The sequence below is a fragment of the Sphaeroforma arctica genome, assembly GCF_001186125.1.
Source record: "Sphaeroforma arctica JP610 unplaced genomic scaffold supercont1.42, whole genome shotgun sequence".
Taxonomy (NCBI): Eukaryota; class Ichthyosporea; order Ichthyophonida; genus Sphaeroforma; species Sphaeroforma arctica.
In genome coordinates, this window is record NW_014040516.1 from 36,341 (window position 1) to 61,322 (window position 24,982).

The 24,982-nt window shown below is 42.3% G+C and overlaps 4 protein-coding genes across 4 annotated transcripts; all 4 read right to left on the reverse strand.

The window, feature by feature from the left end:
• Positions 1-3,522: 3,522 nt before the first annotated feature.
• On the reverse strand, positions 3,523-8,955 carry SARC_01115 (hypothetical protein; the record flags this gene model as incomplete). The annotated part of the gene is made up of 9 exons (XM_014305163.1): positions 3,523-3,831; positions 4,073-4,388; positions 5,146-5,272; positions 5,792-5,922; positions 6,549-6,797; positions 7,118-7,214; positions 8,020-8,245; positions 8,293-8,412; positions 8,911-8,955. The coding sequence occupies 9 exons, from the start codon at positions 8,953-8,955 to the stop codon at positions 3,523-3,525; spliced, it is 1,620 nt and encodes a 539-aa protein (XP_014160638.1).
• Positions 8,956-9,447: 492 nt separating this feature from the next.
• On the reverse strand, positions 9,448-14,968 carry SARC_01116 (hypothetical protein; the record flags this gene model as incomplete). The annotated part of the gene is made up of 9 exons (XM_014305164.1): positions 9,448-9,704; positions 9,928-10,152; positions 10,461-10,680; positions 10,953-11,216; positions 11,572-11,763; positions 12,358-12,525; positions 13,598-13,746; positions 14,470-14,554; positions 14,783-14,968. The coding sequence occupies 9 exons, from the start codon at positions 14,966-14,968 to the stop codon at positions 9,448-9,450; spliced, it is 1,746 nt and encodes a 581-aa protein (XP_014160639.1).
• Positions 14,969-15,077: 109 nt separating this feature from the next.
• Positions 15,078-21,125, reverse strand: SARC_01117 (anthranilate synthase component 1; the record flags this gene model as incomplete). Its single annotated transcript, XM_014305165.1, has 9 exons — positions 15,078-15,273; positions 15,783-15,876; positions 16,204-16,336; positions 17,329-17,477; positions 18,024-18,213; positions 18,867-19,109; positions 20,079-20,217; positions 20,445-20,616; positions 20,954-21,125. The coding sequence occupies 9 exons, from the start codon at positions 21,123-21,125 to the stop codon at positions 15,078-15,080; spliced, it is 1,488 nt and encodes a 495-aa protein (XP_014160640.1).
• A 105-nt stretch (positions 21,126-21,230) lies between these two features.
• Positions 21,231-24,087, reverse strand: SARC_01118 (hypothetical protein; the record flags this gene model as incomplete). The annotated part of the gene is made up of 5 exons (XM_014305166.1): positions 21,231-21,341; positions 21,860-21,977; positions 22,297-22,787; positions 23,648-23,756; positions 24,071-24,087. 5 exons carry the CDS (start codon positions 24,085-24,087, stop codon positions 21,231-21,233), a joined length of 846 nt encoding a protein of 281 aa, XP_014160641.1.
• Between the last annotated feature and the right edge of the window lie 895 nt (positions 24,088-24,982).

Sequence of the window (24,982 nt, forward strand, 5' to 3'; positions counted from 1 at the left end):
AATTAACAATATAGTTGACAATGGTGATATGATACCAATCTCTGCTTCGTAGTATGCCTTAAATACATTTGCACTCATGTACTATTAGGAGCTATTTTCAGTAGACAAAGTATTGAATGCAAACCCCTACAAATGCGTCTATAGATCGTATCCCTTACGTAGTTCTAAGATAACCCGCGATTCCGATCCTGCGGAATTCTGAATTCAAATTGTCCGTCCTGGCGAATTTCTGTACAGTTGTTGTAAGCTGTCAAGACTCAAAGAGTCAACTCAGCAACTCTGCCATCCGAATTTCCGGATAGAGGTTGAAAAGATTTATTTATTGGTAGACAGTAGGTACCCTCGGCCTCTACAGACTATTAAATACATATGTAGAGCCAGGTCAAGCATTTTGTTTTTTTGTTTTAAAACAAAAAAACCATGTACAGCAATAATTATACCTTTTGTAAACAAAAACAAAAAACAAAAAGCTTCCTGGGCCCTGGGCCCTGGGCCCTGGGCTGCTGGCCGACTGGGGCCCTGCCGCCCTGGCCCCTGGGCCAAAAATACTAAATACATAGTTACACATACATATGTAAATAATGTTTTAAAATAAAATAAATACAGTCACGGGCCACGGCCCACGGGCCTATGTACGGCTCACGCCTCACAAGTTCACTGTTTTCACTGTTCACACTTCACACTGACCTCCAGGCTCAACTGCTCAACAAAGCTGAATGCATGAATCAATATTTTTTTTTCAAATATAATGATGAGGCCAGTGATGAAGGGAATGAAAACAATACCCATCTCGAAAGGTTTCTTCGCTAACATCGCACTCGTGGCAAACTTGTTCCCATATTTTTTTAATCAGACTCTCTTGGACTACCTAGCCAGCAAAACATCATGTGTTTTAAGTAACGTGCCAGGCCCTTCGGAGCGTATGTATTTCAATGGAAAACTACTTGAAATAATATCAGCATGGTCTCCTCAATGAAAAAGTGTTTCGTTCGGTATGATGTTTACCCTCGGTGGGAAGGTGAATATCGGTGCGATAATGGACACAGGAGCCGCAGACAAGGCACAAGCGCTTGTGGACGAATTCGTTGCGGTATTTGAGGAACTTGAGATGATAGTATCGGACCTGGACAGTGCAAAATCAAAGATTGCAGATGCATGTTAACCGAATGTTAATATATAGTTTAAGTTGAAGAAAATTAAACAATAAATATTATAATGAACTCAAATTGAACCGTATGCCAGTACTATTCGGTGAGTGTATATAAAAATTCTTTCCGACATCGTATACATAGGTCTTGGAAAAGGAATACTTCTATATATACACGATCGACGGTTAATTTACCGCATGTTTCCCGTCGAGATAACGAGTTGACCTCCGTTGAATAGCAAATAGCCTGTAGCATTCCCTTGAGCAAAGCGGTTCGATATTGTACAGGACCCGTATTTATATGTGGGGTTGAATGTGGACGCAAATTGCCGAATTACAGCGTTGTGTATTTGTTTACCATAAACGTACTTTGATCTAATACCTGTAACTATGGCACAGAAGCCTTCCGAGTGTTGGTGTAGGCGCACATATTGCGTTGGATAAGAAGAGTTCGGACGATGCGAACTATATATTTGAAATAGTCATTAAAATACTCACCGTTGTAAACCTTTCCACACCTAATGTGGCGCGCATGAAAGTCCAGTACATATGTAGCACAGTATTGTCTCCACAACAACTGAAGGGGAGAAATCTGGATGCACAAAAGACCGATCGTGCGAGCTACTCCCTCACACCGTGACCTGACTCACACAAATGTCCTGACAAGACAAATCTCAACTCTCCAGCCTCCCACATCGTGTGATATCTCCAGGTGCATTCAGGACATCTGCCGTGTTCCACGCCACAATGTGAGAGCCGGTGCAAGGTATGGCAGTAGACGTACTGGTGTCGGTAGTATTGGATAGAGGCCATCCACTGCTGTGACAGTACTAATAGGAAGGCTTTAAAATAAAACACATGTCGCCGGAGGATATGCGGTTGTCCCCATTGACCGATGTACTGATACTGGAGGTGTGTCGAATTTTATGTTCCCAACCAGTTTAATAGCATGAAAGCAGTTTCAGCTGCTGCCGTGATGTACTGCTGGTATCGACGATAGTTTGAAAAGTTGAGAACAATAATTTTGATACAGGTTCAGTTTTCAACTCGAATGTTTTCAAGTCACTCAGTGCAAATCGCACTTTCAGCTGCTGATATGTTCGTGCCTAAGGCCACAGTCTTGGTGCTGGTATTTTAGATAACTATTAAAAATAAAAGGCAACTATTATAATCAGTTTATTTTTTAATTGTAAGGTGCTGTACTGGGTATAAGAAATTCTAACGACAACAATTCTGACGTTGATAGTATGGCAACAAGAATGCTTCTCAATTGTTTCAAACACAGTTCCAGACACCAGGAAAGCATCGGCTGTGATAGCGAATAAACGTTCTGTATGCGAATGCTCCGTTCAAATATTGCAGGATTTCTGCCATTTGATAATAGCTTTGCCTCATTTAGAAGGCTATGCTACGAGCAATCGAGCCGCATTGAACGCTGTCGAACTCACCCTGAACAAACTAGTTAACCGTCTAAAACAACGCATAGGTTACGAGCAACATTTTCTCCATACAACAGTCTTTATCTTATGTAACATTAAAAAAATACATGTATTTAACAAGCCACTCTATCTCTTTGCTTCGTGAAGAAGTGCTTATCACTTATGACGCGTAGCATTCCTAACAAACTGGCGAATTTTGTCTAAGTCCTTCGCTTTGTCTGTTTCGACTCCACTCGACACATCGACAGCAAATGGATTTGATGGATCCACAGCACTACGCACGTTGTCAGGTGTGAGACCGCCGGCCATCCTAGTATATCAAAACATGGGTTAAATTGGGTCAATGATTAGAATTCATAGGCGTATTGGCATTGATATAAACCAAAAGAACACACGGAAGAAAGTAAGATAGAGATGCATCGCAAAGTAGAATGAATCCACATGAATAAACACTATGTCACGGATAAGCATTCACAAATTACCACACGCAAGCATGGAGAGGTGATCGTAGATAGTTTATGGTAAAGGCTGCATCACACCATACAACGATCGGATACACTAGCTGGGCTGTAGATGAAGCGCAAGTCCATAAAGATCAGCCATACATCGAACACAAGCATTACTATCAGATGAGACCTAACCCATACACACGCATAACAACGGCAGAGATAAACATCAAATATATATACTGCTATCGATTAAAAGATACACAATAAGCAGCTATGATATAGGCTCAAAAGCCATACATCTAACACGAGCTGTACTAACAGATGAGAACCAAACCCATTCACACTCATAACGGCAAAAATATACATCAAAATATATACTGCTATCGATCAATTTAAACCCTAAAACCCTAAAAAGATACACAATACGCAGCTATGATATGCGCTCAAATCGATTTTAAAGTGTAGGGGTTTAGGTTATAGCCTCGAATCAGTTGGTACCACTTGTCGATACATACATGACTTCAAAGCCGGCCTTCCCTGCAGCAGCAGCCAATGTCCAGTCAAAGGTCACCCCAGCGCCCCCTGACATACTAGACCCCGTCACTTTAGTGTCAAGAAGTGTCAACGCAACGTTCTGACACGTGCTCGATGACGTAATAGATGCAATGACGTCATCGCGTGAGTCGTCGGGACCCACGTGCACTACTCGGATGCACGGTGCGACAATTTGATTGGCGTAGGCATTGTCTTCGGAGCCGTGGAGTTGCACGAGATCGAGTTGACACTCCCGTACCATCTGTGGCGCAGAGAGCGGATTCGGTGAATGAGATACAATGAGATGGGGTATATATGGAGCGTATGCCATGAGACTATTACGATTAAGGGTGTACGTGACGGATAGAGCTGCGAGAAGCGAGAAATAAATTTACTTTTATATATATATATATGCGAACTAGATACACATATATACAACATTAATTAGTAAAATATATAAAGAAACACAATGGGCAAAGGCGTCCGCGTGCTTACATACATACCTCATTCACAAAGTCGACTGGCTGGTCCTGGAAGACGCCCACAAACAGCGGCCGTCGAGTGTTCAGCAGAATCTCTAAGCGAGTCTGTGTCCGTGCACTAATACCGTTATTACTACCTACATCATCACAACACGCCATACTCCCCGGTACATGTCCCATGGAGAGTTTGACTTCGTGTACGATAGTGCGCGCCGTTGCCATGGTTACGCATCTGGGGCTTTTCTCCGCAAAGATCAGTCCACAAAGGTCGGCCCCCGCAGTGGCAGCTGTGAGGGCAGCCTCGACGGTGGAGAGACCACACACCTTCACACGGGTTCTATAAATAGAACATACGATATATAAATAGAAATCAGATTGCGCAGTTGCAATCGTGGAGAGCCACACACTTTCACGCGGGTTCTATAAATAGAACATACGATATATAAATAAAAATTAGGTAACGCAGTTGCAATGGTGGAGAGCCACACACTTTCACGCGGGTTCTATAACTAGAACATACGATATATAAATAGAAAATCAGGTAACGCAGTTGCAATGGTGGAGAGACCACACACCACACGGCTTCTATGAATAGAACATACGATATATAAATAGAAATCAGACTATGCAAAAAGGCGATTTGTGAGATGTTAGTTTTGAAGTAGGATGTAGTATACAAAACACAACTCGCCAATGCCAGCGCTGTGGCAATGGTGGTGAGGCCACACTTTCACACGGGTTTTATAAATAGAACAGAGGTAATATAAATAGAAATGATTCTGCAACGAGCCGGTTTTGAATGAAAGCACGTACTTGAGTTGTGGACGTTTAGAACAGCGATACATACCGATATGCGAGCTCACCCTAAAGTCACACGAGGCTTATATACAGTAAGCAAATATCACACCGAATGTAATAAAAACAGCCATTCCTCGAAAATGACAATCTAAACTGGGTACTTTAAGTCCTTTCTTACACCCTCTGCAGTTGAATGGGGTGGGTTGGATGAATGGTGGATAGTAGTTATGAGTGAGATATGAATGATATGGTGAATGGTAGCTATGAGCATTGGTCAATATGTATAGGGCCAATACCTTCGGTGTGTGGTCGGCATCTCCACAGGCTCTTCAGCCGAGGCCATCACACTGAGCAGCTCACGCATAAACACGCGAGTGTCAGGCGCCCTCATCAGCGACTCACCCACAAGGATGGCGTGCACACCTACGAGGAGATGTGCGGAGAGAGAGAGGGGGTAAGTACGACCAGAAGCAGGTGTGTAGAGAGAATGTGTGTATGTACGGTGTTTAGTACTAAGTACTACCAAAATCAGATGTGTAGAGAGATGTTCGGTACCTTAGAATGGTATGTACACACATCTGTTGTGCACTGCCGAAAAGAGTCCCGGAATGAGATATAGGAACATGTTCTATATCGTACGTAAGCGACTGTCAGTAGACCTACAATAGAATCTGTAGAGGTTGGGACTATACTGGTTGGTCTTTGCAGGAAGAATCCTGGAATAAGATATAGGAACATGTTATATACCGTACGTAAACGACGGTCAGTAGACCTACAATAGAATCTGCAGAGGTTGGGAGAGACTATACTGGTTAAGGTCCTGCCAAGACATGACATGTTATATAATGGGATTATCATTATCATGACACGCAAACGCACATATATATATATATACATACATACATATGATACGTCTCGTGTTCGAAAAGCTCATCCTCATACCTTGGGCTTCGTAGAGGGCCACATCAGCGCGACAGGTGATGCCACTCAGTGCCATGAGGATAACGTTCTCGGGCACCATTGCGAGTAAAGACGAGGTCGTGTTGAGATCTACTTGGAAATCCGTCAGATTCCTGGGATAAGGTGTGTATGTGTACGTACAAAGGCGTGTTAGAAACCAATATCTGCAACCAGAGATGATATAATTATATGGTTCATATGCTTCTACATACAAATACGTACAAAGGTGTGTTATGTAGGAACATTATCGGCAACCAGGGATTTAATATTCCTATGGTTCATATGTTTCTACATACAAATACACAGGGCAGCAATTATCATCGGCAAAGCGGTTTGTCGTATGTATGCACATACTTTTGATATACATTCAAATTTAAATAGAATAAAAATAAAATCTTAGGCACATAACCGTATCAGCAAGCTTTAATACTCTCGTCTTCATGATGGGAGAGCGACATAAACAATCGAATGTACTCAAAATATAATATACGATACCACTTCAACGTATCATAGTGTAGCCTCATGGCTAAAATATACTTTCCCACTACGCGTGGTCAACTCGGGTCTCAAAATCAAGCTAACTTAACAAAAAGATGCAATTGAGAAGAAACGTATATGTGCATACATGCATATATGTATATCGATAGATATATATATAACCACATAAACATAAAACGCATATGTAGAAAGCATATATATGTATATATATATACACACTTATACATATACATGCACCTACCTGTTGTTCACGCCAATCACCACCGCCCCCACAGCCAGAGCCCGCTGCATCTCCTCTGTGTTGTTCACCTCAACTAATGGCTCCATGCCCAGCTTACGAGCGTCTTCCAGCAAACTGCGGAGGAGGGTGTCTGAGAGCATCTTGACGATCAGAAGCACGCTATCTGCCCCGTATGCGCGTGCTTCAAGCAACTGGAAAGGGTCGAAGATGAAGTCTTTGCGCAACACGCATGGGCGTGTATCGCTGGTCCTATAAAGTTGAAGGGGGTGGTAGTGGGTAGTGGTAAGTATCTGCACACACACATATATATATATAGCGACTGTATTAGCTACACAAGAGCTGGGCATGAATACTTCTGAGGTTGAGTTGGATATGCACCACGTTGGAAGGACATACCGCTTATAGCACAAACAAGTAACAAGTAACGTGAGTGCAGGAGTTCAATACGAACATGTTTTAGATGACAGATGAAACGGTACGCTACCATACGATACACTTTAGAGATTGAAAGCAGATAGGCATATATACATATATAAATATATATACATACACATATAAAATACACTTACATAGTGTCCTCTAGCATGGCGCGCACGGCTCTGAGATCAGCCAGTTGGCCTTTGAAGTGCCGTGGTTCAGTTAGCACCGATATGCCATCAGCACCACCTGAGATAGTGTATAATGGGGCGATTTGATCGATTGAGAGAAAGAAATAGAACGATTCTGATTGGTCGAGCGGAGTGCAACGGTCGGGTTTGATTGGCGCTCGTGAGGTTATAACGAAATGAGTGAGTGGAAGCAGAAAGCGGGTTTTATGGGAACGGTGTGAAGTTGTCCTTAGGATTTAGGGTTCAAGGTTTGGGGTTTTAGATATGCCTATTACACATATGCACCCCTAAGGGGATTATCAACTATTACAACTCACACAGACGAGCACATATGGACCAGTGCGAACCATATACACTAACACATACCACAACATAACACATACAGACAGTACACCATAACCAACCTACATGTACATACGCAAGACAAGTACATATAAACATATACCATGACATATAACATAGCAAATACCACAACACATACAGACAGCACACCATAACCAATCTACATGTACATACGCAAGACAAGTACGTACAAACACATACCATGACATATAACAGCAAATACCACAATACATACAGACAGCACACCATAACCAATCTACGTGTAAATACGCAAGACAAGTACGTAGGCTAGCGTATGCGCATCCACTGAGAGACGCACGCTTCATCTCTGCAACACACGCGACCTTCAGAGTACCTGACCGAAGTCTATCTACGTCTACAATCTTCTTATACAAGTTTATGTACATCCGTACATATACATATGTGCATATATACTGTATGTAAACATATACATATAAATACAATATATGTAAACATATACAATATATGTAAACATATACACACGCACACAGTATACGCACCAGAGGCATATCGATACGCTTGTGCAGCCGCATCAGCGTTGGGTGCGAAGTCTCCCTTACTGGGAGACGCTCGCTTGACTTCAGCCACACACGCCATCTTGCGCGTGGCTCGTCCTTTGCGGAGTCGGTCTGCAAAGTTAACGCATGAGAAGCTGGTGGCTGGGTTGTCTATGAGGGCTTGCAGAAAGGACTCGGATACCGTTTCTCGGGTGCGCGCGAGGTCCTCCTGAGATGCGAGTGCGCGATAAACTTGGTTTAGCTTGAGAAATAAACATGGTTGGGAAACTTCTGGTGATGAATTGGTGCATCGGAAGCAGTTTGTGTGGCTGGGTTGACTATAAGTGCTTGTACGAACTCCGCTGTTGCAGTTTCTTGGGCGCGCGCGGGGTGCTCCTTATATGTGACAAAGTGAGCGCAAAAAAGTCTGAAACTCAGAAACCCTATATATGTAAATGAAAGCAAATTATGTCAATAAAAGCACACGGGCACAGATAAACACAGATATATACATACATATAAACGCAAGAACACATACATACGTATCAACTTCAAAGCTAATGAGGCGTGTACTGACTGTCACATATATAAACACATTTATTCCGTTGGCCTAAACAGCCTACGTATAAAAACACATTTAGCACCTGCAAGTAACCACCTGTACACTTGTAGACCCTATCCGAGAAAAGATGTAACAACGTACGTATTCACGTGCACGTTCTAAAATACACGGATCAATGGCAACATACACAGGACAGATGGCTCAAAGAATAACCAACGCACACTTTGTCATCTCCAAGTCACCATCAACCACGAGTATATCAGGTACAATAACTTAGTTCACATGCACGTTAAAAACTGTGTATTCTGTCGCGGCAACATCATAACCCATACCTTTCTGGTCGCGTAAATTTTGTTTAGAATATTTTCAGTCGCCATCTTGTCAGTATCAGAGATAAACCGTATGGGCGGCTGTGTGCTGGTACGTTTTGTTGATACGTCTTGTTGGTACGTTTTGTAAGGTGTTTGTGTTTTATGTGTGCGTGTTTGTGTTTATGCGTGTTTTGTGTTGTGTATGTCTGTGTCGTATGGCTTGGGTGCCCTGGTGCCGTGCACTCACTTCTCTCTCGGCTTCCGTTTGTTCTAGTAAGCTGATGAATCCGGGTTGACTAGTTGTTTCTATTCCTATGCGCAAGTGTGTATGTATTGTATGTTGACTAGTGGTGTCTATTCATATGTTGATTAGTTGTGTCTATTCCTATGTGGGTGTATGTGTTGTATGTTGATTAGTTGTGTCTATTCCTATGTGGGTGTATGTGTTGTATGTTGATTAGTTGTGTATATATGGTATTCCTGTGTCCAATATCCTTCTTCCTCCGACAGTTTCTGTCCGCAGCCCAGCACTCTTTCCGTCCGTATACTTACACACACTCACTCGTCCTGTGTCGCCTTGACATAGGTATCTAGTACTTGTTTACACTTCCCTTCCCGTATAGCCGTTCGTGCCACCTGCACACCCTCTCTCCATGTATTAGCCTTCCCCGCTACAACCAACAACGCTGCTGCGTTTATGAGCACAAAGTCAGTCTCAGGCCCTTCGTACTCGCCTGAGACGATCGCTCGCAGTGTCTCTGCGTTCTCACTGGGTCCGCCCCCGGATACAGCACTCATGGGATGCCGTGGCAAACCTAAATATAAAAGTCCGAGTAAAAATAAAGCCATATTAGGGGTTTCGGCGCTCACGCTGGGAATAAAATGCCGAGGTAAACCAGCAGGCACAAGTATGTTTTAAACCCACACATCTGTTGAGCCCCACACGACAAGTAATACACACACACACATATATATACATGAATACACACATATCCACGTGCATATTCTATGCACTGTACCGTAGCCAGAGCCACATACCAAAGTCCTCTGGTGTGATTTCGCTGACAGTGATCTGGCCGTTCTTGATGTCCCACACATCGGTAGGGCCACTGATGCTTATCTCGTCCAGGCACTCGCGCCCACACACCACGAGACCCCTAATTAGACCCCTTTTAACAAGTGTTTCGGCCATCATCATGCCAATGCGGGGATGGTACACACCCACGATGCCGTAGTGCGGATTGGCGGGGTTGATCATAGGACCTGGTGGAGGTTTGGGTTTATAGTTTTAGTGTTGTAGAGAACAGGGTACATATAGAGAAAGGGCTAAAACATACAAGTATATAATACACATATACATATATATAAGTGTATAATATAATATAAAATAATATATACATAGATACATACACACACACACATATATATATAAACAAAGAAATAATTAAATAAAAGAATGAATATATATATGCGACAAGCACACAATCCCGGATACACGCCGAGACACTCACAAACAGTTCCGTATTCCAAACAAGTCAGAAGATATGAAAAAAGCCACAGGCTTTACCTACCTAAGATATTGAAAATCGTCTTGACACCCAATTCCTTGCGAATGTGAGCCACGCTCTTGAGATTCGGGTGGTATGTGGGTGCGTACAAGAAGCAGTAGCCCACATGGTCCACAATGTGCGCCGCTTTTTGGGGCGAAATGCCAATATTCACACCCAAATGCTCTAGCACATCGGCGGACCCACATTTACTGGATGCCGATCTGTTGCCGTGCTTCGCAACCTGTGTGTGTGTGTGTGAAAATGGGTATGTAAATATAAATATATATATAAACATAAATATAAACACAATTAACTAGTATATACCGGTGACGAGGGCCACGGAACCAAATACATACACACATCACACACAGAGGCAAGGCGATACAGAAACTAATGCACATACAGACACTAAAAACAAACGCACACACAGACACTAAAACAAACACACACAGCTACTTAAAACAAACACACACACACATACACTTGAAACAAACACACACACACACGCCATACCTTGACTCCCGCACCGGCCACAACGATACCAGCAGTAGTCGACACGTTGAAGGTGTCGTGGCCGTCTCCTCCGGTGCCCACAATATCCACCACCACATCATCAGTAGTGAGTGTACACGGACGACATTTAGCCAGCACACGCTCACTGATACATGCCATGACGGTACTGTCCTCGCCCATCATTTTTAGGCCCATTAAAAGACCCGCGATTTGCGCTGGAGTGGCCTCGTTGGCTAGGATGTGGTCCATGGCTAGACCGAATACCTGTGGGGTTGGTGGTAGGAAGGTTTAGTATGATTGTATACGAAAGTTTATCATATATACATACCTATATATATATACACATAAATAATAAAGACAGATAAAAGTTTAAAAATAGATGTATATATAGACATATACAATGGATACGGTTTACATATAGAGACACATGTATATAAATATTAACAACAGATGAAATTTGAACATAGATACAGACAGATAAATTTGAAATACAAAAACACATGCATATCAACATACAACCGAATATATTTACATCTAGCCACACACTACACACATATATAAAACACATCAATCAACACATGTACAAACCAAACCCTAAACAAGCGTAACACACACACACCTCTGTGTTAGGAATACTATGAGGTGGTTCTGAGATCGTCTTCAGACACTGACGCAAAGCGGCATCTCCCCCGTGCGCATCATCTGCCACTGCCTTGCCCGTGACACCCGCGCCTACTTTGTGGTTGTAGGTTGGCTCGTCGGCCCAGGTACCGGCAGTGTACCTGAGGAAGTTGACGAACATATCCATGCCCTGTGTGTAGAGAAGAGGGTAAGGTGGGTGAGAATGAGGTTGTTTACATACATACATACGTAAATATACACACACACATATATATAAACATACATACATGGTGGGTGTTTATGGTGTGATAATAATGTCGGATATATGGGTTGAGGCGCTATGGCAACAAACACATATATATGCCTTTGTCGAGCGAGGGTAGATTGACTCAGATAAGAAAGTTTTGAGAACAAACCCAAAAGCCTATTTTCAGCAAGGATTTGTGTTTGAAAGTAGGTTGGTTTGGCAACTCCGTGTACAGAAGCAACTCAATAGACGAGCGGGATGGGCCAAAACCGAAATAGGGCATATCTGCACCAGTTTTACCTAAAACTCTAAACCCTTGGTCACTGAGAGTACTTTCGGAGACAGGACTGTCCTCGTTCAACACATGAATTCTTTGGGCAAACATACTAGGGACATATACAATAACATAGACCTACTTGTGGTACAGAAATAATGCCATAGATGCTCGAATCCGGCACACAGATAACCAAGGAAAAACAATACAAAAACTGAGATTTGGCGTATATATATACATATATATATATGCACTAGTTTTACCTGTTCACTGAGGATGCTTTCGGGGTGGAACTGCACTCCTTCCACACACAACTCCTTGTGGCGCACAGCCATGATGATGCCATTGGCTGTGGCGGCTGTTACAGCCAGAGACTCAGGGACGTTAGCAGCATCACCAGATAGCGAGTGATAGCGCGTGATGTTAATGTCCTGTGGATAGAGAGAACAGAGGCACAGGTGAGGGGGTGTGTGTGGATGTATGCTGAGCGGGAAAACAGTCTTGTGGGGTAGTGTAGTTTGGTATGAGATGCCTGTGCTATATAAATATAAATGAGCCATATAGATTGGCTGCTGTAGCTGTCACCTCTACGGCGCAAAGACATTTGCAGTAGTAACAGGTAGCGAGTGGTATACGCCTGCCCAGTAAACAACTCGTATGTTCAATTGCATGCGTGTACAGTTTATATAACACATGTGTATTTATATAAGAAAATATATACATAGTAGTTTACAACACACGTGTACGTACCTATGTACATATATAAATAGTTGTATATAACACACGTGTATGTGCCTATGTACATAGTTGTATACAACACACGTGTATGTACCTATGTACATACGCGTACGTACTTATGTACAGACATACATAGTTGTATGTAATGCACGTGTGAGTGCCTGTGAGACACCCCTCCAATAACCGCAGCCATCATTATAGGCTTTTAGGGTTTAGTGGTAGTCCATACGTTGCTATCCATAAGCACCCGGTAAGACAGGCAGACGCATGTACCTAATCCGCATTCAAGACGCCCGCTATATCCATGTACACACATGGTATTCTTTCTCAGTCAGGCGAACAAAACATGGAGGAACAAAACATGGAGGTATGCATACACCAACACATACCGGTGAAAAACCTTAGTTGTAGCCACGGCCGTGCGCACTACACGCACGCTACACGTTGCTGTACATTAGCATACACACACAGTAACACACATGCATATACCAAATACTTTACTAATACGCACGCTATGTCCATGCATGCACACACCAACTACAGTAGCATACACTCACAGTAACATAAATGCATATACCTAACCATCAACTACTACGCCCACTATATCCATGCACGCACACACCAACTACATTAGCACACACACACAGTAACACACATGCATATACCCATTCTCAACTACTATGCACGCTATATCCATATACACACATGGTATTCTTTCTAAGTAAGACGAACAGAGCATAGAGCTATACACACGCCAACACATACCTGTGAGACGCCCTTAAAGCAGCCCCGGCCGTCGTGTGTGATAGGCGACACCTTACCATGAACAATCTCTCCGGCATACAACACATCGCCTCCGAAGACTTCGTACATGCACTGCAGACCCATACACACACCAAACACGGGCACCTTGCCTGTGCATGCACATGGAGAGTAGGTGAGGGGTTAAAAGGGGTAGATAATTGTCATGACACCTTGCCTGTGCATGTACATGGAGAGTAGGTGAGGGATTAAAAGGAGTAGATAGTTATCATGACACCTTGCCTGTACATATACATGGAGAGTAGGCATGTGGTTAAATACGATAGGAAGGAGGTCGATGTCTGTGTGTGTGGCATGGTTGGTGGGCAATGGGAAGGCAGGCTATGCGTGTGCGTAAAGAGGGTGTATACGTATCTCGCCAATAGAGCGAGTGTGTACAACATAGTATACATGGCGTGTTTATTTATGTGAGTGATGAGGCTGGATAAGATATATTGCCCATAGAGAGACAGTGAGTGAGTGTACAACATGGTATGCATGGAGTGTTTGTGCATGAACTGTTGGTCGCAGTCCGCACTATGATACTCAATGTGCGTACTTGTGCACAGGGACACACCAGTCAAGTGGAGAAAAAGCAACGCCAACCAAACACATCATGTACATAAACACCAACCAAACACATTCTGTGCATAAAGCCCGGAAATCCTCTATAAACTATTTACGTATGAATAATTTATTTACACGAAGTTAAGCACGTCCAGTTCATTTATATTTTAACGATATTCCTTTTCACACAGTGGTTTATATAGAGTTAGTTATGTGCACAGACAATTGACTTGGGAGGAGTTGTGTACACAGTTTGAAATTACTATTACCTGAGAAGTGTGAAATCACCGCTCGCGAGACTCCCGCGTCAGTTGATGGATGGCCTGGCCCAGGGGACACCAGAACATGTGTTGGCTGGAGATGAAGAGGAGAGGGAAGAGGTTGATATATATATATACTTATATGTACAACAATACAAACATAATATACGTCCACATACATCCCCACACAAACATACAGATATATATTTATATACGTATATATATATAAATTTATATACGTACGTATATAAATATATATATACACATACATATATAAAGACGACATACACATGTATACAAACATATACATCATCCTACACACCTTCAGTGCGACGCACTCCTCGACGGTGATCATATCGTTGCGGTGCACCATGACCTCTGCGCCGCATTTGCGTAAGTATTGGTAGACGTTCCACGTGAAGCTGTCGTAGTTGTCAATCAACAACACGCGTGGCTTAGGCGTAATTGTGGTGGTAGCAGTGCCCGTGGTGTGTGGTGGGTTGTCCATAGTGTTATTCTGATTCGGTGTATGACTCATGTTGATCAGGTACTCGTGGTATATCTCTTACAGTGTTCTATTTATAGAACCTACTCTCGTTGACTCCGGAATGTTGCTCCTAGCAGTTCAGGTACTCCTTAAAGTAGATCTCGGCACGCCTCAGGGCGTCATCATTGGACTTCATCTTATGAACCGTTTCTTCGTACTCAGCCGTGGGGTCTGAGTCAAACACAATACCTCCACCTGCCTGTAGGTAAGCCACTCCATCCTGACACATCATGGTACGCAAAGCAATGCACGTGTCTGTATCTCCTCTGTGGGTGTGTAGGTAGGTATGGACGGTTGGTAGTAGCATGTTAGTAGAGGAGAAACCAGCGATTGCTATACATATATACATAAACAAGCACACGTATATAAACGGATGATAGTAGCATGTTAGTATAGGAGCAACCAGCGATAAATACACACATACATATATATATACGCACACGTATATGACAGAATGTTAGCACTGGAGAAGCTAATGGCTCAATTTATACGCAAATACACAACTACACATGTACGTATAAAAATACAGAACAGATAAGCACATACACGGTTATATACACGCATACTATGCACTTGTAGGTTAAATACAGACATGTGTGATCACTAGTGCCATGTATCTGTATCCGTCATGTAGAAATAAATGTACACACATACACATACTTTATATATGCGCATGTATGCTACACACACACACATATATATATATATACATCATGCTTTGTGCTTGACAATCATGTACAGGTAAACGTAATTGCCAACGGTACGCCTGACTGACCTGTAACTAAACCAGCCCACGGCACCCGCATAGAAGTGGCGCTTAATGCCCTCCATCTCCTGGATCAGCTGAACGGCCCTAATTTTGGGTGCACCTGTCCCAATAGGCCCAAAATGACATAAATGGGACAGTGAGATACAGTGAATTGTGGTGAGAATTGCGGTACTAGTAGAAGCGGCAAGAGAGCAATGGGGCTATGATTTGTATAGAAATATGCGCATACACGTAATACACACACCTATATATATATATATACATATGGGCATCGCAAATATACTCCAACAAAGATGATCAAAAGTTGTTTTGATGAAAGACATAGGTTAAAACAATACACTAAAAGCATAAACATACATCACATAACAATACCGAATTTATAAAGCACGTGAACTGGGTTTATACAGATACCAAAGCAATGGCTTACCGCTCACAGTGCCGGCAGGGAATATTGAGCGGAAAGCGTCGTAGATAGAGCACTCAGGCCTCAACATACCCTTCACCTTAGAGACAATGTGCATCACATGCGAGTACTTCTCAATACCCATTAAGGACGTCACCTGTTGGTGTACATGATAAGAGATGCGTGTTATGCTGTGTGTGCCTAGGTGTAGGTATGTGCACTTGAGTGGTGGGTGTACATGATAAGAGGTGTGTGTTATGTGTGCACACAGATATATACACATGAGTGGTGGGTGTACATGATATGAGGTGTGTGTTATGTATGCACACAGATATATACACTTGAGTGGTGGGTGTACATGATGAGAGGTGTGTGTTATGTGTGCACACAGATATATACACTTGAGTGGTGGGTGTACATGATAAGAGGTGTGTGTTATGTATGCACACAGATATATACACTTGAGTGGTGTGTGTTATGTTGTGTGTGTGTAGGTATGTGCACTTGAGTGGTGGGTGTACATGATAAGAGGTGTGTGTTATGTTGTGTGTGTGTAGGTATGTGCACTTAAGCGGTGGGTGTACGTGATTTGCGGCGTGTGTCATGTGTGCACACAGATATATACACTTGAGTGGGTGCGTGTGTTTTAGCATAGGTACTCGATTGTGTGAGTGGGGTTGTGAGTGACGCGCTACATAGGATAAGTACACACCAGCTGTCGATGACGTACGAGGGACTGTGTATAGTTGAACACATAGTTTAAACCCCTAAAACTCTAAACCCTAAAAGTATAGTTGAGCACTATATATACTTTATCACTATATAAGTCTATACACAATATAGTATTGTACACTTTATAGTTAAACACTATATGTAAGACCCAAAGCCAATCAAGAACAGTGTGTGTGTGTGTACGCATGTCCTTTAAGTTAGGAGGAGCTCATACGCACACAATTGAACCATGTGTGTGCACCTCAGCAAATCCATTGAGTGGCGCATGTACATCAACACAGAAGTGAGCTACATCTACAAAACCATAGCAATTGGCTGGTATGGTCAACGATAGATGGGGTACAGTGCACGCACTATTGTACTAACAGAAGGTACACACACACACACACATATATATATATATGTATATAGACATACCCTGACTGTGTCGGGTTCGCACACGCGGTTGGAGTCGTTCCTGCCCAGGTCCACTAGCATGACATGCTCTGCAATCTCTTTTGTATCTGCCAGCAGCTCTTCCATCAGTGCTTTGTCCTCGGCATCGGTTTCGCCGCGCTTTCTGGTGCCTATAAAGGGAAATGTAGGCATGTTGAACTTCTTGGTGCCGCAATACGTATCCAATGCAAAGGAGGTGCTAGTTGATATACAAGGTCGTACAGTGCCGGCTACGCTGTTCTTAGTGCTGGGTATAGGGACATGATAAGTAGTGTGATCTCTACCATTCATGTAGGAGAGAGTCTGAGAAGCCTATAGTACCCACCAATGGAGTTGCGTTAAGGGTTTTAGGGTTTTGCAAAGATACAGATGTGCGCCGTGGGCCTCTTGTGACTCTTAACTGCAATGGTGTGTCTAGAGATCACGGTCGATAGCAAAAAGCACGGGATATGACTAACATCTTAAGTAACATAACTAACATAGGTATAATACTCACTCTGTACACACATACAATGAACAGCTTTGTACACACATACAACGAATAGCCACGTAGACAGAACAAACTATACATCCATGCCCAACACACCTTTACACTCCCTCTACACATACACAACACACAACACACCTGTACACTCACCTGTACACACGCAACAAGACACACTGTACCCTCCTCTTACCTGCAATGGGGTGTGTCTCCAACTCTCGGTCGACTACTTTAACCAACATCTCTGGGCTGGCTCCCACCAGTTGGAAGTCTTTAAGATGAATGAAGAACATGTACGGCGACGGGTTGGTGGTGCGGAGCATGCGGTAGATGTTAAACGGGTGCAGATCTGTTGGTCGGCTTACGCGCTGACTTGGTACCGCCTGTATATCGTAAGGAGGGTGCCATATTAGGTAGTTCTATTAATAGAATATCCGGGGGGGGGGGGGGAGGTGGGGATGTGGGGCGGGTGGAGGTTGATTGGGCGCTGTACTGTCAGTCAACCCACGTGTTGGCTGAGCGCAGTTTAAATATGGTAAGACCAAATACATCCGAGGCAGTTCTATTAACAGACTTTCTATTAATAGCTGTTCTATGAATGTCAATTCTGTTGATAGCGGTTCCATTAATATTAACTCTATTAATGGCGATTCCATCGATATCAGTTCTATTAATAGCAATTATATTAATAGTTCTATTATAGTGACTCTACTAATAGCATTTATTGTAACATCAGTTCTATTAATAAATATATGAGTGGACGAGCGAGATTGTATGGTGAATGTTGATTGGTCGCTGGCCTGTTCTACAGCTCACTCACGAGCTGACAGGGCAACGTCTATATATGGTCAGGCAAGATGTAACAAAGCAACCCGTTTGGGATACTGTCACTACCATAAACGATTATCCAATGCCGTTACATTGAGGGAACTTTCGAACTCACACAGTACACATTTAAAACGCCATCCCACACACACACCTGGGTGGTACCTCCTAGCGAAATCTTATGCATACATACACACAGCCATTGACCCACCTGGATGATATCTCCCAGCTTAATGTGCTTCTTGAGTGCGTGCACATGGCCTTCGTAGCCGCTTTGTCCGATATTGGACGTCCCCACATTGTCCAGCCCAATGGGTTTCTGGGTGGGCTGTGGCGTGTAAAGGTCTCGTAATTGTCGTACAAGCGCGTGGATCTTACTCGTCGCATTGTCGTAAAGCTCACGCAACTGCACGTCGCTGATGGAGTCACCCTCGAACCGGATGTGGGAGATGACCTGCGGTGTAGCACGGATGGCGCGTGTCAGTTCGGTACCTTGTACATATGGCTGGACTAAACCCTACAATCTAAAACGGTATAGTGTGCTAGTACCTTGTACATATGGCTGAACAGTACCCTAAACCCTAAAACGTAATAGTGTGCTTACATAGTGCATAAACAGGGTTCTGGCACATGGTTTAGGGTTTAGCACAATACCCTAAACCCTAAAACGTTATAGTGTGCTAGTGAGATAATTCGCAACCAATACTGAAACATGGGTGGGCGGTGTGGGTGAGTTTGGTTGTGTGTGGAAGGGAGCTTGTGCCCGTAAAGGCATCCGCACGTATATACATGCGTGCAGGTAAATTTATACGGCTTGATTCCCACGCCCGTAGTCATGATACTGTACAAAGACGCTTGAGCAAAGGACTGGCTAGATATGTGTACGCCTCGACTTATTCGAAACACAAAAGAACAAACACGCGCGATTTTAGGACAAGATGAAACAGCACACAACTATATACACATGTGTACAACTAAGCGAAGCTACGCACAGTCCACAGAAAATAACAGATGCCAAAAAGAACAATATATACATATCTATCTAGAAACATATAGAGACATAGATATATGAACAAATAAAATTATATCAATATCTACATATCTATCTAGAAACACACAGAGAAATAGATATATAAACAAACATAGATATATCAATATATACATATCTATCTAGAAACATAGATCTTTTAACAAATATAAATATATCCATATCTAACTAGAAACACACAGAGAAATAGATATATAAACAAACATAGATATATCAATATATACATATCTATCTAGAAACATAGATCTTTTAACAAATATAAATATATCCATATCTAGAAACATATAGAGACGTAGATATATAAACAAATACACATATATCAGAATACACCATTGTAACAAGATACTCTTTCTAAAGATGCATGCGCATACTAACCTGGTGCGTCTGCTTCGCTCTATCGAAGGCAACCAACTCGTCGCAGAACATGAAGATAGAGTCAGGCACTTTAAGATCGTCCTGCAGAGGTCGAGCGGTTTTGGGCTCGAACGAGTGAATGCAGTCAAAGCCGATGTAACTGTATGGGAATGTGAGGGTACGATATGAGCCACCTACATAATAAAGAATATACCTACATAGCATACACAACATACATATTTCATATATAACATATCTATGTATACATATAATATGTTTTTAATATACAGAACAACGTCGTACGGATTGCAGCCCACAAACAATGTGCATACCACACAAACACCACCACACGCATACTTAAACACAAATATAAACCTCTAGACCTACCCAATAGCCCCTCCCGTCAGACAGGGCAGGCCTTTGACCTCCTTGAAGCGGATGTTCTTGAGCTTATCCTCCACCGTAGTTAGTGGGTCTGTACCTGTGCATGCTACAACGTCGTATGGATTGCTGCCGACAAAGGAATACCGTCCGATTTGCTCACCTCCAGACACGGATTCTGTGCGCCAAAAATGAAAGTTACCGTATATGGGAGTCAGGATTGCGGTGGTCTCGCGGCAGACACTAGATCGAGTACCGGAAAGGATTATCGAAGCGAATGAAACCAAAAATCATCAAAAGAGAAGCTGATCAATTTGAAATCCAGATATAGAAATCAGTACAAATACACCAGATTGGCTATATATACATATATACATATATATAAATATACATGTACATATATATATATGTGTATATAAAGATATATTTATATATACATAGATACCTAACATGTATAATACATATATATATACAAAAATACATGTATTGGTTCTGTAAACTTAAGCATGACATACCGAGCAGGAAGCCGTATTTAGCCTCTAATCCAAGCTTGAGGAAGGCGCAGACAGGTGTGAGTTGATCGGATTGTTCCGATGCAAACACAGGGACACAGTTTCCGGTTTGTGTCAAGGCTCTAACCTCGTCAAACGACGGGGTTATTGTGATGTTGATCTTATTTGGACTCATATTGATGTGTGTGTATATGTGCGTGTTCATGTCTGTGTGTTTATACGGAAGTGTATATGGATGTATCTATGTATGTATAGGTATACTGTAGATGCATGTTTGTTCTTAACAGAACATATCCGGTCTGGATGTGAAGGCCACCCCGTTGATGGGTGTGTGAGTTGCATCGGATGCGCACGATGCCGTGGTGGGTGTTGATCGTTGCTGATCATAGGCCTGAGTTTAACAAAAGAACAGATGTGACAATTTTTTAACAAGAAGCCAATAAAAAAAGCCGAGTTTATTTTGAATCACAGCCCAGAAAGAAATGAGATTTTTTAGAGTTTTCAGGGATTTAGTGTATGTACCTCCAGTTTCAACGGGATGCGATATTCAAACACATACTAACAAACATGTTTCGCCTAACAACGCCAACTGTTGACAAACTCACCATCTTACACACTCTAGAGCACACCAAATAGACATAGCTTGCCGACAAGATCACCGTGTAAGAGATCAGGTATTAAAAGAATTACTAAAAGAATAGTGTATGCTACAGACCTCTAAATAAGACTAAATTGGAGAGGCAACAGGTTTAAGTCGGATAGGACAAATTCTCAGCTACGAATACACACAATATATAAGATATATATATATATATATATACATTAAACATATGCAACAACTCAACAAAAAAAACAATAAACAAATACACATCTCGCACAACTCTATGTAATATCTCACTCAGCACATACCCATGTGAGAGCCAGAGTTTTCCAGACTGGCTCCATGCTCATAGTAGCCATGTATTGGTGTCTGCGCGCAGTTCGCAAGAAACGGTCCAGTTTGCTTCGTCCCAGACTGTACGCATTGCTGTGTGTAATAGAAGTAAGTCGCGGGTTAGGTTGGGTGTATGTATACATACTCGGGTTTATCCCATACGTATTTCAAAAGTACATACGTATACACCCACACTCACACATACCTCGTACGCGGATACGTCTATAGATACGATCATGCTGCCACTGATTGGCCAGAGACTTGTAGGGAAGGGGTCAACTGCCAAAGCACGTCGCTCGCTTTACCTTTATATGATTCTACAATATATATATCTCACTCAGATGTGAATATATAGATATATATACAGATATACTTTAAGTACATACGTATACACACGCTCACACTCACATACCTTCGTACACCCTTAAGTCTGCGGATGCGGTCATGCAGTTGCTGATTGGCCAGAGACTTGTGGTGAATAGGTCGACCGCCAAAGCACGTCGCTCGCTTTCCCTTCCCATCGGTCGTGTTCTTAGCCACAGCCTTTGACTCTGACACACCCGCCACACGCTTGGCGATGTGTGCGTGAGACAGCATCTGAGGTACTTTACGCTTAAGACAAGGTATGTGCATACCCTCGCCACGAGTCTTCCTCTCTGCACGTGTACGTTTTGATCCAGCTGCCACGTGCTTGTTCATGAACGTATGCCTGGACGTAGGGACAAACGCTGGGGCTATGCGTCGTGGTACTAATGCCTGCACATCGGCAACAGCCTGAGTGAGCTCGATACCACACTCCACTGCCTCGCAGTAGTTGGTGTAGTTCTTCTTGTACGTAAGCGACTGCAGCGTGGGCGTGGGGGCGGCGGATGCGCACTCGGCGAAGAACACGGGAGTGTCCGTCTGTGTGAGTACAGATGAGAGTTAGGGTGACGTAGGTGCTTAGGTATATACTTTGTACGCAAATGGAGTGTTTGTGTGGATATAGACATACCCTGCCCCAATATTTCCGACTAGGCCGGGGAGAAGGAAACTAGGCTTTGCAAAAAGTTACAAATGCACACGGAAACAGATAAAATTAACTGAAATTTAAAGGTAAAATTATGTGGTCTCATAAGATACTCGTAAGCAGCGAAGTGATCGACTTCGGCGTTGTGAGCGTCACGTACCAGAATGGATACTTAAGTATACAAAAATACCTAAGTTCAACTGTAAAATAAACGTAAACCTATTCACCGTTTGAGATCCCGCTAGAGCAGCGAAGTGACCAATTTCAATTTCAGAATTGTCTGTTACAGACAGAATAGATCCGAAAGTATACACAAATACGTAAATCAAACTGTGAAGTGCATATATACATGACCCACCACATAACCACATAAGCTCTTCTAAAGTGGGCAAATGGTCGATGGCAGCTAGGCAAGAGGTACCAACAATATAAATAAATATGTATACACAATATGTAAATTAAACTGTGGAATAAACATAAATATATATCTGACCTTGTTGAATTCCACTAGTGCGGTAAAATGATCGATCTCAGCTTTGTGAGGGTCACAAACAAAATAAATATTTACGTATATATAAGTAGATCAGACTATGAAGTAAACGTAAACGTACATATATCTCACCTTGTTAGCTCCCACTAGAGCAGGGTAACAATCGATCTCAGCCTTACGAAGGTGACAATAAAATAAATATATATTTACATACACGTCAATTCGACTACGAAGTAAACGTAAACGTGAATGCAAACATCTCACCTTGTTAGCTCCCACTAGAGCTGGGAAATGATCGATCTCAGCTTTACGTAGACGTCGACGACTTCGTCTCGCAGGCCCTGAGCGAACTCTTTGGCGGAGGTTCTCGACTCTCTAGATTAAAAAAAAAGCAAACGCGTACCATAGGTATTAATTATAGTGACAGTAAACAAACAAACGCGTACCATAGGTATTAGTTATAGTGATAGTGAACAAACAAAACGCATACCATAGGTTATTAGTTATAGTAGTAGTAAACAAACAAACGCGTACTATAGGTATTAGCTATAGTAATAGTAAATAAACAAACGCGTACCATAGATATTAGTTATGGTGATAGAACGCAAATAAACGCGTCCCGTTGATATTAGCTATAGTGATAGTACGAGGTATGTATTAAAAATCAAATATGATCGCCCTGCACACTGTGTGGCAAAATCCATTTTGTTGATAGTATGGTAAATATATACTACTAACAGCCACCAGATGACCAAACACATATCGTAGTCATGGTGATAGTATGGTAAATGTATACTACTAACAGCCACCAGATGACCAAACACATATCGTAGTCATGGTGATAGTATGGTAAATGTATACTACGAACAGGCACCAGATGACCAAACACCTATCGTAGTCATGGTGATAGTATGGTAAATGTATACTACGAACAGGCACCAGATGACCAAATACATATTGTAGTCAGGGTGATAGTATGAGAAAAAAAAGTTTCCTTTGACTTGATCCTTTTAGCTCTAATTTGGTGAGAAATTCAAAACTCAATTATAGGGCCCTCAAACATGTGATAGTTTTATAAAAATATATAATCTTTACTGTGGAGCAGATATCACTCCAATACGACGGAGGTACAGAAATATCACAACGACCCAGTATGTATCACATGATAGTATGAAACATCAACAATCTTTCGATTATCTATTTTCCCGCTGCCTACGATCCTGTTTAAATACGTAAACTAATTTGGAACTCCTACTCGAAAAAAGTGCGATAGACGTACGCACATTAATAATCAGCCTAGAACTAATGGGAATATGATACAATACGATTTAGATGGACTCTTCATGCCATGCATGTAGCATAGGTGTGCGGACCATGAAAACCTGAAAGAAATTCAGATTCATGATTAAAACCAAAAAAAATCAATTTTAGCTGGTTGATTCTTGATTTGAGCCGACATGTATATATATATATACATATATATGTGTGTGGGTGGGTGTGTGTGTGCATTTTAATATATATATATATATATATACTCACACACAAACATATATACACACACACACACACACCCATATACACACAAACACACATATATTA